The sequence below is a fragment of the Calliopsis andreniformis genome, chromosome 8 (genome assembly GCF_051401765.1).
Source record: "Calliopsis andreniformis isolate RMS-2024a chromosome 8, iyCalAndr_principal, whole genome shotgun sequence".
In the NCBI taxonomy this organism is placed as follows: Eukaryota; Metazoa; Arthropoda; class Insecta; order Hymenoptera; family Andrenidae; genus Calliopsis; species Calliopsis andreniformis.
The window spans coordinates 12,047,123-12,064,971 of NC_135069.1; the positions used below are offsets into that span (position 1 = coordinate 12,047,123).

At 32.0% G+C, this 17,849-nt stretch overlaps 2 protein-coding genes across 12 annotated transcripts in view; one reads left to right on the forward strand and one right to left on the reverse strand.

The window, feature by feature from the left end:
- LOC143182546 (uncharacterized) overlaps window positions 1-16,535 on the reverse strand; it is a 50,383-nt gene extending 33,848 nt beyond the window's left edge. The window contains exons 1-2 of one of the 2 annotated variants that reach the window (XM_076383592.1): window positions 15,779-16,535; window positions 11,142-11,973 (exon numbers count right to left, since the gene is read on the reverse strand). In XM_076383592.1, coding sequence (XP_076239707.1) covers window positions 11,731-11,973; window positions 15,779-15,862 — 327 coding nt within the window. In that variant the 5' untranslated portion in view covers window positions 15,863-16,535 and the 3' untranslated portion in view covers window positions 11,142-11,730. Of the gene's footprint in view, window positions 1-11,141; window positions 11,974-15,778 lie in introns of those variants that run through there. The other variant, XM_076383593.1, reaches the window with a different exon arrangement.
- Scrib (scribble planar cell polarity protein) overlaps window positions 1-17,849 on the forward strand; it is a 163,809-nt gene that overhangs the window by 88,335 nt on the left and 57,625 nt on the right. For 9 of the 10 annotated variants that reach the window (XR_013002471.1, XR_013002469.1, XR_013002470.1 and 6 more), the window contains exons 21-26: window positions 5,541-5,648; window positions 7,786-7,965; window positions 8,444-8,473; window positions 8,882-9,040; window positions 9,131-9,511; window positions 12,662-12,817. Coding sequence is in view for 7 of the 10 variants with exons in the window: in XM_076383588.1 (XP_076239703.1) it covers window positions 5,541-5,648; window positions 7,786-7,965; window positions 8,444-8,473; window positions 8,882-9,040; window positions 9,131-9,511; window positions 12,662-12,817 (1,014 nt within the window). In the remaining 3 variants the exon portion in view is untranslated. The remainder of the gene's footprint in view (window positions 1-5,540; window positions 5,649-7,785; window positions 7,966-8,443; window positions 8,474-8,881; window positions 9,041-9,130; window positions 9,512-12,661; window positions 12,818-17,849) is intronic. The other variant, XM_076383586.1, reaches the window with a different exon arrangement.

Sequence of the window (17,849 nt, forward strand, 5' to 3'; positions counted from 1 at the left end):
ATATTGGAATAAATTGTGAAATTTATTTTTTTCCGTTTTTAGACAGTTTACCAGAGGGATTACTTTTAATGTGTAATTTTTATCTGATTTCTGACTTTTAAATTCAGATGGTTTTAATAAGGAAAACAAATGTTTAATAATCTTAATTTCTGTACCATTTGACATTTCCAGACTTGCATAATTATTAGTGAAAAACTCAGAACAAATTTTCAGCATACTAATAAATCTTTGTAACATATATTTGATATACAAAATTCTATTTCGATGTAGTATTAATATTTTAATTGATGTAGTATTAATATTTTAACTTTTTAATTGATCCCTCTGGAATTCAGTTGCGTAATTGAATTTTCCTCAGTTTTTTAGAATTTGTGATGCTATTTCTTGCTCATTTAACGATTACTTTCACTTCTGAAATGATAATTTTTTGGAATTGCTGATTGTTTGGAACTGTTACTTCGCGAAACCAGCATGGGATAAAAAATGACACAGCTTTAGCTAGGCGAAAGTTAAATAACTTTTTAATCCAGCTTCAACTATTAAATTGATCGTACGTGGGTAACCATTGCCACTATCTTAGTCTCATTACCTGGTACACCTAATTTTAGGAAGTGGAATATTTAATTCGTTTGATAGAACTGACAGTGAGTATTGCAGCAAAATAATTGGCTGCATGTCTCTGGTTTAGTTATTTTGTTACAACATCACATTTTCTTGTTTTTATGTTTTCAAAAAAAGTGCAACACCCAAAAAACGTTTCTGTGGCAGTCTCAATCCACATATCCAAAGTTAAAATCATTTCATTCAGTTTTTAAAATTGTATCCATTTGAGACGTCAATAAAGGAAAAAGATGAAGAAAAACTTCCCTCGTGGAGGCAATTGAAGAGAAATCTTAATAGTCATTTCTTTCTGTAAATATGTAATTTATTTTGTAATCCCTTTGAAACATACTATTTTCTTTTATCAGTCCTGAAACATTTCTTGATTTTTGACTCATTTACATACACTAATGCATGGGTATCGCATGAAAAGAATAAGGCAGACATTATATAAATTATGGGCTATAAAAATATGGACAGAAATAGATCTTAAGAAATAATTCCGTATTCTGTAATCGTTGTGGTATCTTAATGCATGCAAGTCGAACTTTTTTCGACAAAGTTGAATTTAAATTCTAAAATCTAATTCTTTACACACTTTTGTTCATGTAAATTGAAGTTATAGTATGGTTTATGTGATTTTCATCGAGAAAACATAAGGAAAAAAAGTAATTCCAAAAGAAATACAGAATTTGGTAATTGATTTCTGACTATTTCTACCATTTTCTTTATGGGTCCCAATTCTTCAGTGTCGAAGTCATTTAAACCCAACGAAATGAGAAGTCAAAGGTATGAAACTAGCATTACAAATTTCCTTAATCGGCTTGTGTCGGAATTTTCGATTAGTCAATTATGGTCACTTTACTGCAGTTATTCATTGTTTATTAATAAAAAGTGAAATTTTTTAAAAATTTATCTATATAAAAAGATCTCTACGGTATTTGCAAATCTTGTTTGTTAATTTTAAGTGAATTAACTGAGTACAAATAGGATGTTTCTATTGTAATTTATATACATGTACAGCTCTCTCGTACTGGGACCGCTCACTCGTTTGCTTCCTCTTTTAATCCTAACCATTCCTTTGATCTACTAATAAATATATTGTGCCTAATTTTTGAGAGTTTTTAATAACAATAGAGACAATAGAGCTAATGATAGATGTTAATCTATCATGGAGGCCTTTATAGTGTTGTGTGGTTTCTCTGACGATGGGAGTAGGAGTGGGAGTGGGAGAATCCCAAAGGGCTCGTGTTTTTGCTTGAAAAACGCCTGATATTCAGGGTGTTCGACAACAGGGGTCAACAAAATTTTAAAAAGTGATTTTACATGTATAATGACAGAAATAATATGATGAATCATAATTAGGCAATTGTATTTGAAGTTATATAATCAAGGCTTTATTTGTAAGTTATTAATTGTTGAAAGAACGTCTAAAATGCGAGTAAAATATGTATGACGACTTGTACTGCCACTATATACTGACGATGAGTCTGGTTTGATTAAAACTATAATGGAAAAAAAAGTATTCAGACATTTACCTCTTTTGTAATAACTTATACAAAGAAATAATATATTAACAACATCTGCTTGGATTAATGGCTTCTTATACAGAGTGCCCCATGTTTTTCCGCGAAACTTTACCAGCATATTCTATGTGCAAAATTATGAAAAAAAATATTACATAAATATAGACTCTAAGTGCTTTCGGGAGCAGTCACGCTCAACCATCACCGCCAATCGTCAACCACTGACCAAATTTCAAACACAGAAATTACTGATTCAATACCACACAGATTTTTTGGAGAAAACATAAAAAATCAATTTCTTTTTTATGTAAAAAACACACTTTAGAACACTGTCTTGGCAAAAAAATACAAAATTAATCAAAACTTTTATTTTAATTTTGAATTTTGAGCCACATTGCAGAAAAGAGCCGAATATTGCAATGTTACACGTACATTGACTTTTTTATTTTTATTATTATTATTATTATTAAAATAATATATATTGAAAAATGAGCGATTTAGAATCTGAATATGAATACGCAAATTTGTCGGAAAGCGACATTGTTGGAAGGAGATAAGCAATGTCCAACCAAATCCATCTCCACAAAAGTTTCCATTTGTTACCGTTCCTGATTCAACTTTTCTTTTGATGGACAATTTTGATATACTGCGCTTTTGTTCCATGGAAAAAGGCTATATTTTATTCTTGAATAAGTCCTATGTAAATGATAAATATCACTAAAACAATTTTTTTTCTTAGCTTTCACATTGTTATTTTCAATTCTCGATTATAATCGAGTGTGAAAAATTATAGTAGCATAAAATACAACGCCGCTCGAATTATCTCGAGTGTGCACAGTTTGGCCTGTTTAGCGCGCTCGAATTAACTCGAGCGCACAAGTTAAGGGGTTAATATATTAAATCTGTCGTTTCTACATTTGGAATTTGGTCGGTGGCTGGTAATCGGTGGTGATGGTTGAGTGTAACCGCACTTTTATTAAAGAGTTATAACAACAATACGAAATAACAACTGACTGCTTTCTTGACGAATTTGCATAGGAATAGATTGTTGGTTCACATTATACCTCCGTTTCAAAATATCGTTCGTTATTACGAATACACGGATGGTATCTAAAAAACATAGAATTTATGGTATTTTGGATTTTTTGTTCGCTTACATACATCACGTATCCACTGTATTAATTTCTGGCGCGTACGAACTTTTAATTCTATTTTTTTTTAGGTGCCAGTCGTGTGTTCGTAATGAGGAATGATATTTTGAAATGGAATTATAATGTGAATTAACAATCTATTTCTATGTGAATCCATCAAGAAGGCAGTCAATTACTATTTCGTTGTTTTGTTATAACTTTTTAATAAAGCATTTAAGAACTTACATTTATATGACATTCCTTTTTTAATTTTTCTTATGGAATATGCTCGCAAATTTACGCGGAAAAAGTTGGAACACCCTGTATATAGAAATATATAGAGGGCGAGGAATTTTAAACAGTAAAGTAAGTGTCAGACCAAACTTACTACGTTTTGTGGGGCATTTAATGTTATGTCAATATCTGTTTGTATAGGGTCTGTGATGGTATAGATAAACTGAAAATCAACCGTTTTTTTTTTAAATGTGAAGGCGGGCGCATCACATTTGCCGGTGTGCCCTAATTATAGTTATTGAGTGTACGCAAATTAAATTCGAATTGAATCGAAAGGGGAAAAACTAGAGAATAAGGGCATACTTTTTTTTAAGTTTTTCACACTTGACCGGGGTCCAAATTGGCAAAATAAGACTTTTTTGTAATGAAAAAGTTTATTTCGAAATACGAAATAAATTTATTTAGATGTGTACATCCTTCAAGATTAATAGAAAAAAGCTGAAGTTTGTATCTTTAATAGTTTCGGAGTACATTTGAATTTACATAATTCAAACATAGAGGTAGTTATTGTAAAAATCGGTAAAAACTATAAATTTTGGGAGCTTATATTTTTTAACTAATTTCGAAATTATCATAACCATGATTTAAGTCCCCCTTAATTGCATATGAACTGTAATATATTTCAATATCATCAAAATCCCCGACATCGATGTACAAAAGTGATCTACTTGACGTGGAATCACCTGTATAGTATCCCGAAACAATTGGTTACTCCTATCCAAAATTCGGATATTGACCCAGTGCAGAATTTTTCTTTAAACTGAAATGTATGTAAATGAAAAATATTTAGTAGATGAGAAAATCAACAAAGAAAGAAACAGAGAAAGAAAGTAGTAAAAAATTAGTAGAATCTACAGACATCAAAGAAAATTAGAGGCTATGTATTATTGATGTTAAGAGATTGCACTCAAAACATTAAGTGTAATACAGAACTTAAATAATGATAAACTTATCGTTGTGTCGATAAGTGTACAAATAATTTCTTGAATTTCAAATTTTTGTATTGCAAATTGTATTGTTGCCATTCTATTTATTTACAACGCAATAAAAAGTTATTGTGTATATTATTTTTGTACACAAAATAATATTAATAGAAACACATTTGATTAATGCATCATTTATTTATAATGTTATTACAAAAAACTAAGTGTACGAATACATTTTTACCTGCTATAAATTCTTACATACTGACCTGTCAAAAAGTTCGAAAAGCAAATAAAGAAATTTTTAAGTATCTGCTCTAGTATGGGGATGAAACACGAAGAACACGAAATAATAAGATAGTAAGTTTCGTTGAAACCAGGGACCAGAAGTTGGCGGTCTTCTTATGAAACTACTTTAACAGTAGCAGTAGAATGTACAAGTCCCTGTACCCGATGCATTTTGTATACCTACTTTTACGCATTTTTCTCAAGTATTAATAACTCGCAAATTAAGTTTCAAACACAATTTTGCCATTCTCGATTGTCATCTAATTTTGGTATGTATATTTATCTCTTAATCCCTCAGCGACGGACTACTTGAGAAAGATTCTATCTACGCGAACGAAAGTGATCTTCGTATTTTTATATCAAATAATTTAACAGCTTATGTTCGGAAATTTATGATCTTGTTTTTATAATGTCTCCCTAGAGGTGCCAGTAAAGTGCAAAGAATTACACATCTAAACAAAGTTCATGTCCGTCGATTAGAGGTTGGCAGCATGTGGAGAAACTGCAGTATGTTGAAGAGAAACTGCATGTATAGCACTTGTCGCTGAAGGTTTAAAGCGTCTAGTATCTCATGTCGAACTACCTTGATATGTGAATACAGTGCAAACCTTATGGTTACAGTTATACGTACAGACGGTCTCTCTATATTCGTGTTTTCTAAGAAACTAATTTATGGTCCATCTATTGTTCTTAAAATAGCTCCTGTAAATAATTTAGAAGTACTACGATATTAAATTGTGTTAGATGAATTAATTTTGTTCAAATTACTAATTGCGTAGGATGTGGTTCTCGTAAAGGAAGGATCCCTGGGATTTAGTATTATTGGAGGTACAGACCATTCCTGCACCCCGTTTGGTGCAAAAGAACCTGGAATTTTCATATCTCATGTAAGCATCAAGTTTCCAAATATGTTTTAATATAAATAATATATAAATATAATGGAGAACAATTTGTGAGGCACCGCTCATTTAGGCGACATACAGTATGTTCAAATGTCTACACGCGACTAATTCTCTAAGTACTAAAAATTCAAACAAATGTTTTCAACAAAACCTGTATGACATTAAGGGGAGAATATAGCGATGGCAATGATTTGACCCTGAGATAATCTTGAAGAGCCATGTAAAGCTTACATTTGAATTTTTAAATGGAAACCTATATTTTTCATTGCATATTTTTGTAGCTGACATCGAAACGTTTTTAAAACACACTACCTACTCATGTATTTTGTTTAAACCATTGTTAAGTTATTAACTTTATAAGTTTATGCGCCGCTGGCATTAGTGTTACTCAATGGTTTCCATAACTATGGGAACGTTACTCGGTCGGACTAACCACCTTATATTCGTTATTTTGATGTATGCACATATTACCCATCACTTTTTTCTCTGAGTCGGCTTTTTTAAGACCACCATAATGTACAAAGTCTGACCGAGCAGCTTACACGTAGTGTACATCGGGTAACACTAATGCCGGCGGCACATCAATTTTAAAAGTTAAAAAGTAACTTCAAGTAAAAATTTAGGTAAAATACATGAGCAGGTACTGTCTTGAAAACATTTCAATATCAGCTACAAGAATATGCAGTGAAAAATATAGGGTTCCACTTAATAATTTAAATATGACTTTTACAGAACTCTTCCAGATTATCTCAAGGTCAAATCAATATCATGACCATATTCACCCCGTAATGCTACACAACTCCTGTCTAAAACATTTGTTTATATCTTTAATACTTAGAGAAATAATCTCATGTAGACATTTAAACCGGACATATTGTATATCCAGTCTGATACCTACGGCATTATCTCGATATAAGCTCATTATTTGGAACTAGTTAAGAGCTTAGAAAAATATAAGAAACTTGGTTTTGAAATCAATTTATGGAGTGGGAATTTGACTTTGTGTTCTTAAATCGAGGAAAAGGTTAAGTGAAAGAATGATTTCAAGAAAATAGGAGAGCGTTATCAAGCTTATATCGAGATAACACTGTAAACGTTTTTTGAGTTCATCAATGATCTTTAGTTTTCTTACGTTTCTATGCATTTTACCTTTCATGCCAATTAATTGACCTGAAAATCATTAGTGTTTAGAATTAGTAGTGGAGAGTAGGGGAATGTTCGACCGAGTGCTAACTCACGAACTGTTCCCTAATACATATAACTTCTGTTGTACAAGTTTTAAATACGTATCCCTTTATACAGAGTGTTTTTTATCTTGCACATCCTAATATCTTCATTATTCTTGCTGATATGAAAAAATGTGTTTAAGACAAATTTGTTTGGTTGAAAGCTAATACATTCAATTATTATGATCCATGTTTTTTCTGTCAAGGTCATTTAAAGATCATCGTCATTTTTTTTGCATATTAACATGTATTTTTTATGATGCAACATTATACGTAGTGATCACGCTAAAAAGATCACGCTAGTTTAAAGATGATTAAAAAGTTTTATATTTTTAGTTTTCTATAAGTGATAAATTTTATTATTTTATTATTATTATTGTAATTATTTTAAATTTACTTTATAATTGATATTTAAAATGGTGTCTATTGGTACGGGATATTTTCGGGCTCAGAATATAAATGTTTTGTTTGCACATTAAATTAACACTGAAGGAATGGTATTGCAAGCATGCAAAATCCTTTCTTTCATGTTTTTTGTGTGTGCTAGAAACTTCATTATAAATTTCCTTTTTTATTTATCCCCATAAGAAATAATCAAGCAGGCTAGGACCTGATGCTAACATGATACAAAACACTTGTTAATGTTCAACAAAATGGCGATGACTTTCAGAACTCAAAAAAAATGATCTTAAGCGGAGAAACATGGTTCATAATATTCTTAGCTTTGAACCAAACAGATTTGTTCTGACCCGTTTTTTTGTATCAGCAAAAGTTACGAAAATACTAGGATGTAGAATATAAAAGAAATACCCTGAACACTCTATATTACTTTATACTAAGCTTTTAAGGATAATGAACATAGGAAAGTATTTTACCATTTTTATATTAATATTAAGGTTGTACCTGGTGGTATAGCTGCAAAGTCTGGTAAATTAAGAATGGGAGATAGGATATTGAAAGTAAATGGAACAGATGTAACAAAAGCTACTCATCAGGAGGCTGTGATGGAGCTTTTACGACCAGGAGATCAAATTGTGCTTACCGTTCAACATGATCCATTACCAGAAAATTATCAGGTAATTTATTTATATGTTTATTCATTGCTTGTTAATAATTGTAAGACTTTTGCTTTTTCATTATAAAGTGCCGGTCTAGTTCAAATGTGCTTATTCCATACTAACATTGTTATATGCAATTTTAAATATTACAAATTCACAATTGCTGTTAATACACACTAGTTTCCATCATTTTTAGTCTGTAAATTATTGAAGAAATTTATTCCTAAATAAACTGACATGCTGCATAATGTTTTAATAAACAAACTTATATAAAACTCAATACAATAATTTTTAATTAGATAACATAGAATAGAATAATCAAAATTTGGTTACTAATATTTTGCATACATGTATTTACTTTGACCGTTTAATTGAAAATTCACTTTCATTTTATTACATTTATCAGTGAATGCTTAATACCTGCAAAACATGGCACATAATGCTTTATTTATTAATTTTCTCACTTAATGCTGTTATGTATAATTTACTTTACAAGCTGGTCGAAATAGAGTACATCCCTGTGACAGTAAGTACTCAATTTACTTGACCTGTTATTTTAAGTTTTTGATACCATGCTTATTTTTATTTTATTAAGGCTGTAAGAAAGCTCAGCACTCCTTTTTTGCCTATGCTAATATAAGATTATCTATAGTCTTACAACTGTCCTAATGGTAATGGCTTCATAATTTCACATACTTCGCATTATGTTAAGAAAAATCAGTTTACTCATATATGCTACACAGTTGTAATTTCTGGTTAAAATTTTATTTATTGACTAATGTAGATAAGACAAATATCAATTTTAAAAATTTTAATATCTTTGTGCTAGGCAAAAAGAAATAAATAAAAATTTATTTTTTATATGTACTGTATTATCGGACACTGAAGATAGTATAATTGTTTCGAATTAATTTCTATTACTCTTTTATTCTAGGAATTAGTTATTACCAAAGAACCAGGAGAAAAACTAGGCATGCATATTAAAGGTGGATTAAGAGGACAAAAGGGTAATCCCCTTGATCATACAGATGAAGGAGTTTTTATATCAAAAATTAATTCTGGTGGCGCGGCTAAAAGAGATGGAAGACTGAAAGTAAGTAATTATTCTTAACAAACATTATTAGTTATAACACTATCATTTAGCAGTATATATTTTATGTAAATTGTATATTTATTATTTTAGGTGGGAATGAGATTGTTAGAAGTTAATGGTACTTCATTGTTGGGCGCGACTCATCAAGAAGCAGTAAATATACTTAGATGTTCGGGAAATACAATTACATTGGTAGTTTGTAAGGGTTATGACAAATGTGAAGTGGAATCAATAATACCAGTATCTGATGGTAGAGATTCTAAAGAGTCTAGAACATCTAAAGAATTAAAGGATCCTACAACCGATGGTACTAAGTCTTTGTCACAGAGTGTATCTAGTTTAGATCGCGATGATGAAGATGCAGCAACCCTTAGACAAGAACAAGAAATGAAAGCCGAACTTGTGGCATGGGAACAAGAAGAAAGAGAACGTGCTTTAATCGAACAGAAAGAAAAATCTACTCCAGAAAAAGTAAGCTCTATGAAAGTGAGATTTATAAATGTCGAATGAATTTGATGTCGAAAGAGAAAAAAGATTATACAAAACTATAGGAAAGTTTCTTAGAAAAGTATGCCATATAATTCTGGAAATCTTTTATGGTCAATTACTCGATGGCTAAAAACAGTAGTGGCTATGAGAAAAATTATAAAATTTAGCTTTTTTCAATGAATTTTTAAAATGACAATTGATTTATATTATTCTTCCGATAAAAATGATACCAAGTATAATACTGTTTAAAACTAATGAAATAACATGAAAAATTAATTCGCAAAATTAGAAACTAATTCCGTGAGAATAGATCTATCTAAATGATATTTAATGTAATTTTTTTTATTACTTATGATCTTTTGTCTATTACTTCTGTTTATTATTAATGACATTAGTATAATTTAGTTAACCACTTGTTTGAATGTCCTCCATTAAGTAATTTGGAATTTCATACGTTTCCTTTTTAGGAACCTAGGATCAGATATATCAGATATATCAGCGACATTACCGACAAAATTAGGCAAAAACAGAGGTTTACGCCATTACACTTTTTTCCTTTATATTAGAAGATTTTGAGCTGGGAAAGGACTCATTTGATAGAGAAAGGTACAACTGAAGAATGCTCTGGCTATAATTTAGTCACATTCTGCTAATGTTCAGTAATATGAATATTCAAAGTAAAGCAAAAATCGACAAATCCACAACCATGACATCAAAGCATTTTTAGATAATTTAGAGATAGTTCTGAGCAAAATCATGACCAGACTGTGCTCGATTGGACCTTTCTGTATCGAATGAGCCCTTTCCCAACTCAAAATCTTATAATATAAGAACGAAAAATGTAATATCGATCTCGGGAATGTTTTTTACCAGATTAGGGATAAAACAGAGTAAAATAATGATAAGGTTAGTTCGGCTGATGCGTTAGGCGACGCCTAATTAGAAGGCCCATGATGGCCAGATTTAGCACGCGAGTTACTGAGAACATCCCCCTCCATTACACATACTATCATAGGAGCCACGTGTATCATTTATGCCCCACAAAAGGTTCCATAAAACCGATATTCCGACCGACATTGTGAGGCTTGAATAGTATCCAGATGAATTTGGCGCTTCGGAAAGCTTCGGAAAGAAGTTTGAAACGTATAGATCCAAAGTTCAAATCAACAGCAAGCGGCACGAGTCATATGCAATTTTTTAAATATTACAGATATTTTCACTTTCCGACTCGGAAGATGTTTGGTGAGATCTCCAAAAATTTTTATGAAATATTGAGAAATGAGTCCAAAGATTAAATGATGACATTCTGTAGAATATCTCGTGCTAAGACATATTTTTTATCAACAATTAAATTAAGACAAGAAAAGGAGCGATTCTATATTTAACAATAAACCAAAAATAAAAAATGCAATTTTTTACAATATGCTTAGTTTCTGAGAAAATTATATTTGAAGATTCGTCTGGTATACGTACGGAAAAATAAGCAGTGCCAACGTCACGATGAGTATTGATAATACATTTATTAAAAATTATATGGCTTTACATTTATCGTTTACATAACAGAATGAATAGTTCAAAGTGCTATCCTTGTTGAGATATACAAGTTCTTACTCTTTGATTCACTAGGATCAGTTTCACACATGAACTCAAAATAAATTGAGGTGCTGTCGAGGAGGTTGTCAAGTTCAAACAGACAAACCGGATGCAAAATTTGGGTGCTGTAAGGAGGTTGGATAATATACAGACGAAGTTGGTATTACAGGTAGCTGTAGGATGTACAGACGAATTTGATGTAACATCAGATAGCTGCTGGATAGGTTAACCTTCGTGGACGAACTCGAATAAATCCAGGAGCTACTAGGTTGAATACAGTTTTTTTTTTGTTGGAGGTAAGGGCATACGGTCGAATCTGACGTGAAGTTAGAGGGCCGCAGGAAATATTAGTAAGTCTCGTAATTTAGTAATTATTAATTGATACAATTCGAGTGGTTAAGCTATATCGTGGGGGATCTGTCAACTTCGAATACGATCGCTTAAGGTAATTGTGGGATTGAAAACAATCGAATCAAATTGCGATGAATACTTTAGTATATTCTGAAATCAGTCTTTACGTACAAGTGTATAGTGCAGCGTTGTCGCGTAAAATGTATGATTCTAAATGCCCAGTGTTAACTTACTGGCGATGTGGGGAGAATCGCGCGTCAGGGGATACCACTGACAAAACAAAAACGCATCAACAATAGTACCTCATGGGTGATGTGGAAATCTATTGATATAAGTGTCGTCGCCCAAATGCGCCACGCACGATTTTTGTGGCACGCGCCTGAGCCCTTTCGAGCACTAGGGCCGCCGCGGAAGAAGTGACGTGCGAGGGAGAAAGGAGGCGTCTCCTTCGAAAATCGGCCGAAAAGAGCAGTTAATTCCGAAGCCTGCTGTAACGGAAACTGTAACAGCAAATATCGACTAAGTAATCTTGTAAAGTCATGTGACCTCTTTAGATCCTTAATGCTGACCTACTGTTTTTATCTTCTACTGTTTTTGGTCACAGAAGGGGTAAAAAATTAATCGAACATGGAGTCGATGGCGTGAAATTTAAGTACCAGTTCTGGAGTTCTTTTTTGATACTGAAAACTTTCAGACTTTTCGGGATCTTACCGTACTTTCTACATTTCTTACAATTTTCTATCATTTATAGAATTTTTCTTAATGCATAATAGTTAATTTCGATTTAAATACTTTCCCAAATACAAACTCACTTTTATAGAATTTCATTTTGACACACTATAAACGAGTAACTTTTCTCGCAATACTCTTTCGAATTGCAAGATCAAATGACATACAATACAGTTCAGAAAATTAGAGTAATTTTCCTATCTGGACAAGAAAGCAACATAAAACTGTTTATAAAAACTGTTTATATTTATACCTGATTTGGTTAACTTGCGCTGACAGTATTTCAAATTTCTGCATCAAATATTTTTATAGCTTTTCAACAATTATTACTTATTCGGAAGCAAAGTTGTCAATGTATCACTATTCTTCAAAGTTCCTAACTATATACTGTACTTAAATGTCTTAAATATTATTCATTACAATATTAATCTTAATATTATGCATTTTTGTATCTTTCAGGTATTAGATGTAGTAAGAGCAGCCGAATCATTAGTCAGTAAATCAAACAGTCCTGTCGATATGTTTGGACCACCAAAATCACCAGGTGGTACAAAAGATCTTAAAACAACCACGATCGTAATGAGCAAGCATACTTTAGCACCTCAAAATACAAATGTAAGTACTCTTGCTCTTTTCTTAATTTCACGTCAAATTAGATATATTTGCATGTTTCTAAAGATATTAACTAATTTGCAAGTTATAAATAGTGCTACTACTAATATTGTATGTATACACATTTATGTTAAAACTTTTACACTGTGGTAGAAAAGACCCTAATGTGTATAACTGAATGTTTTTAATATTGTTTCCTCTTACAAACATAAAACTTAAAATTCTGCTGATTAATATTGCGAAATTAGTTGGTTTTACCTGAATTTATTCCTTTTTAACGTGCAAGTATACCGTTTACATGTAAATGTATATACGCAAAGAGAACTGCTGTTTACCCTAAAGGATTAATTTGTGGATTATATCGATCAAACATGTTTTAATTATATGCTTGGGTCACTATAAGTACATTTAATCGGTTCAAAATGTTATGCTGCATATTTGTCACTAATTGAGTGATTCGCATGCAATGAACATTTGCAATGTAATTACTCAAATTCGTGATATTTTTTGATAATTATGACATATTGTTGAGCCGAGAATGCAATTGTAAAATATGTATAAATGTATGGTATGCATTGTTATAAATTCTTCATTAATTTAACCTATTGCTCTACTGTGCGTAATCTGGAGTATTTTAGGGTTGATGCTACACGCTTCTGATTATTATGTATTATCGAACATATAATCAAATTAATGTTATATTTGCAATAATAGGGCATGCAATGTTTGTGCCTATGATTATTGATGCTACTTTTTTTTTTTAATTTCTATTTTATTTTTAATTGCAAGGAGTGCATGACTGATATGTGTCTGACTAGTAGTTGAAATTATAGTAAAAGTTGGATAACTGCCTGAAATTCTGGACCAGTAATAAGCAGTTATCGAACAAAGGTAAAGATTCTTTCCCCGGATTGAATTCGAGCCAAAGGCCCAAATTCCCTTTTGAAGTGTTTTGAACATGGAAAAGAATAGTGAGTGAAAGAGAAAGAGTGTAGATAGTGTAAGTAGTGTAAAGGAAACATGAGTAACATAATACTAATGCAATGATAAAATTTCTTTAATTTTGATAATTTTTTTAATAAAATTTTCACAGTCATATTTTTAAGATCTTTCTGATGAAAACAAGACCAAGCACGAAATAATTTGGATCATATTTGCATATTTAATGAGTAATAGTAGTTTTTCTTTTCACGTACTAAATAGGTAAATATCGTGTTTGGTCTCATTTTAATGAGATAAACTTCACAAATGCACTAATAAAGGTTTCGTTAAAGAAATATTCATATACAAAAATTTTGTCCTTGTATTAGTATTGTCTCACTCATGCACAAGTTCGGATATGGTTATCTTGCTTGGTCCCTACTTCGCTGTCGAGTTTCGGGGCATTTTGAGGGAGGGGTCCTCCCTCAGTGGTGGGGATGACTACTAGACAGTTACACTGTAGATAGATTCAGACAATTATCCAACTTTTACTGTATACATTTCTATGTATACATAGATATGAACATATAGATATCCATATGTATGTACATGGATTATTATATGTATATAGAATTTATTAATAAAAATATTACACTATTTATAAATGGCGTTTGAACAAAAGGAGGGGGACGTTTAAATATCCTTAAATTATAAATACAATATCAAATATATTATTAAAAAACTAAAAAGAGTAGTTTTTAATTATTCTGAATATAGAAAAATTATTATGGTACAATGTGGTGTTATTAAAAAGAGTAATTTTGCTGTATCATATAATCAACATCATGAGAATTATATTTTATATAATTAGACTGTAAATTATTCAATTGTGAACAGAGTCTAAAGAAATTATGTTACAACTACTGGCAATCGAGTCCTATAGCCTTGATTTGATGGAATTTAGTATAAGAAAAGCACCACAAGATTAATCTTAATCTCAAGGTTAAAATGGTTTTTTCATTGCATTGTATTTTACTCATTATGGGGATAAGTAGTTTCGAAGAAACCATGTCATAACTCAACCATTTTTAAAAATAAAATTATGTTAAAGTAATGAAATGTTTTTAGAGAGGTTTTATTCACGATTTAAATTCTAATATGATACAAAGCGGATTCAGTAAAGTCACTCAAAGTAGAGTATTTATTTTTAGTGGTATAAAAGATAATCTCTATAGTCACTTTACGAGAAATAACATAAGTTATAAACCAACTAGACAAAGAGTATGTCATTTTCCATGATTTTACAAGTGTTATCCTAGTATATAGCAACTGTGCGGCACGCACAGATTCGTGAATCACTTCGGCCAAGACGCGCACGTTGATGCTATAGAAAGAGGTTTACGCGTGTCCTAAATATCTATCTTTGTGTTAGTCGAAATTGAGTAAGGAACGGTAGCAGGATAAAGTAGCCAAAATAAGGTTTTCACAGTTCATGATACTTGAGACGCCCCAATCAGGTTTTTTTATCGCTTTTGTCGACTGCATGAAAGTAATATTTAGTTGTGAGATGACTCATCGATTGAAATTGTAATTCCTGTTTCTGAAGTTTTTCAAATTCACTTGTACAACGGTAAAAAGAAGACACGGGGACGGGATGTGCGTCCACTTAAAAACACAGTATAATCTTTCTACGGTTCACCCATCGTTATAGTGAATACGTTGCCATGTGACTTTGTTTGGATATTTGAACGATGTGTATATATTATAATTAAGATATAAAGAATCGGTCACAGATTGGAAGTGGGGCTATTACAGATGAGGTTACACGGAGCCACAGAGCTAGTGTTGTATCCTTCTTTATACTTCAGAAGTGGTACATGTACCCCAAGTTTTGATATACTTGGCTTCTGACAGTGGCATAAATGCCGTTGCTTGTAGTAGTATTAATAATACTAACCATAAGTATAAATACAAATAATATGTAAAAATAATTAATAACTTTGGACTGAAAAGTACAAAATGACGATACGTGTCTGAATTCACCTGTGCACAGGATGGCAGGTTATTCTTGGCATAGCGCGCATACGATCCTCTCCATGCTTGGGTAATCGTAAATTTCGATCCCATTTCGCCACTGTTTCGACTTCTTCAAGCAAACCAGAGGATTGTGCGGCCACGCATTGCACTAGTGGGAACGGCTTTTTGTATAACATTGGCCGCGCATCCTAAGAATTCGTCTGCGCGGCACGGTTGCAGCAGTAGTGGGGCCTTGCCTAAAGACTACGGAACAATTCCCTAATACTTTGCCAATACCACACTGTGTACATTTTATATCATTTTGAGATACAAATGTAGTATAATTAAAGTCAATATAAAAATTAATGGAACTTTAACACCAACAAAAAAAAAACAAAAAAAAAAGAGATTGAGTTGTGACACATGGTGTTTTTGAAATTGTTTATCTTAGTAATGAGTAGACTACGATGCTGTACTGCCAGACTGAGGACGCAAATCTTGAGAATTATCCCTTACCCCTTCGGACTGTTTCGGGCAGCTTCGGGAGGTCGAGAGAGAAGGTGGATCGTGATGCGCACTCTCTCATTCTTTGAAATGTTTAAATCCCAATCGCTAGCAAGCGGCAAGCGGGGCACGCACCTTGCGCGAGCTTTCCGATTGCCTGGATATTTTCAGTTTCCAACTTAGAAAAGTATTCTAATGAAAAAAAATTTCGAAAATTTTTTCTGCAGAAAAACTCATTTTAAGAACCCCTGATTACGTTTTAACTAATAAAAAAAAGAGTTTTTTTTAAAAACCGCATATGTTTATTAATCCAATTGCATTCAAACGACTGAATGAATTTCAATGAAACTTTATACCTAAATTTTATATTCACATCTCAAGATCTTATTAGATTTAGAGCAAAATCGATGCATGGATTATGATACTTACCTCTTATAATTATATTTATATTACACATATATTTTTTACTATTAGGTGGGAAGATAAAGATTTTCATTTGTAAAGTTAACGTAACGCGATTTAGTCTGGAAAACACTGCTCTTATCGAATTAATGCTTTCTAGTTCAGAATTAATTGCACTTCAAAATTCAAGATTATCACAAAATAAATACTCTGATACTGAAAATTCGTCAAATGTATTAGACTAAGAGTTCACTCTTGACCAGTAACGTGCACGTTGTCACAACCTTCAATATAAAATATTTATATTGGTAATTATTTAAAATAAGAGCCTCCTCACCGATTTCTTTGAATCTTTTTTATATCATGTATCTTCAGACGTGGAGTAATTTTTCTAAATGAAATTATTGTGGCTCTCTTCTGGTTTTCGAGATAAAAATTTTTATATGCTTGAAAATTATGGTGGCAGGCCGAGGGTAGGTAGCAAAAAGGGAGTTTGAGTTGGGTTAGAGCTAGGGCCAGTGAAATATATGTTTCCAGTTGGTTAGAGCTAGGGCCAGGAAAAAAGATGTTTCGAGCTGGTTAGAGCTAGGACCTGGAAAAGAGATATTTGGAGTTGGTTAGAGCTAGGACCGGGAAAAGAGATGTTTCGGGTTGGTTAGAGCTAGGGCCAGGAAAAGAGATGTTTCGAGCTGGTCAGAGCTAGGACCGGGAAAAGAGATATTTGGAGTTGGTTAGAGCTAGGACCGGGAAAAGAGATATTTGGAGTTGGTTAGAGCTAGGACTGGGAAAAGAGATATTTTGAGTTGTGTTACGTCCCCGTAACTTTTGACAGTAGTTACTAGAGCCTATATACAGTATGTCCCACGAAATCCTGGACAGTCAATTATTTGCTAACCTATTAAAGATACGAAAAAAGTTTTTATATGAAATTGAATGGCAAGAGGGGGCTGATTTATTGGCCGTAACAATTTTTTTTTATCATTATTGTTTACAGAGATACGAAAGTTAAGTTTGCTTTTTTAAATGGGATTATATATATTTTTTTTATCAATAGATAGTACGTTTCAAGACGAATTCAGCAAACATTAATGTATAGACCCTTTTTCAAATCGTTTTTAAGATATTACGCGTAAAAGTTTACTGATTTTCGGTGGAAGAAAATCTGCGAGACCAGGAAGCACAGTAGGGAGTC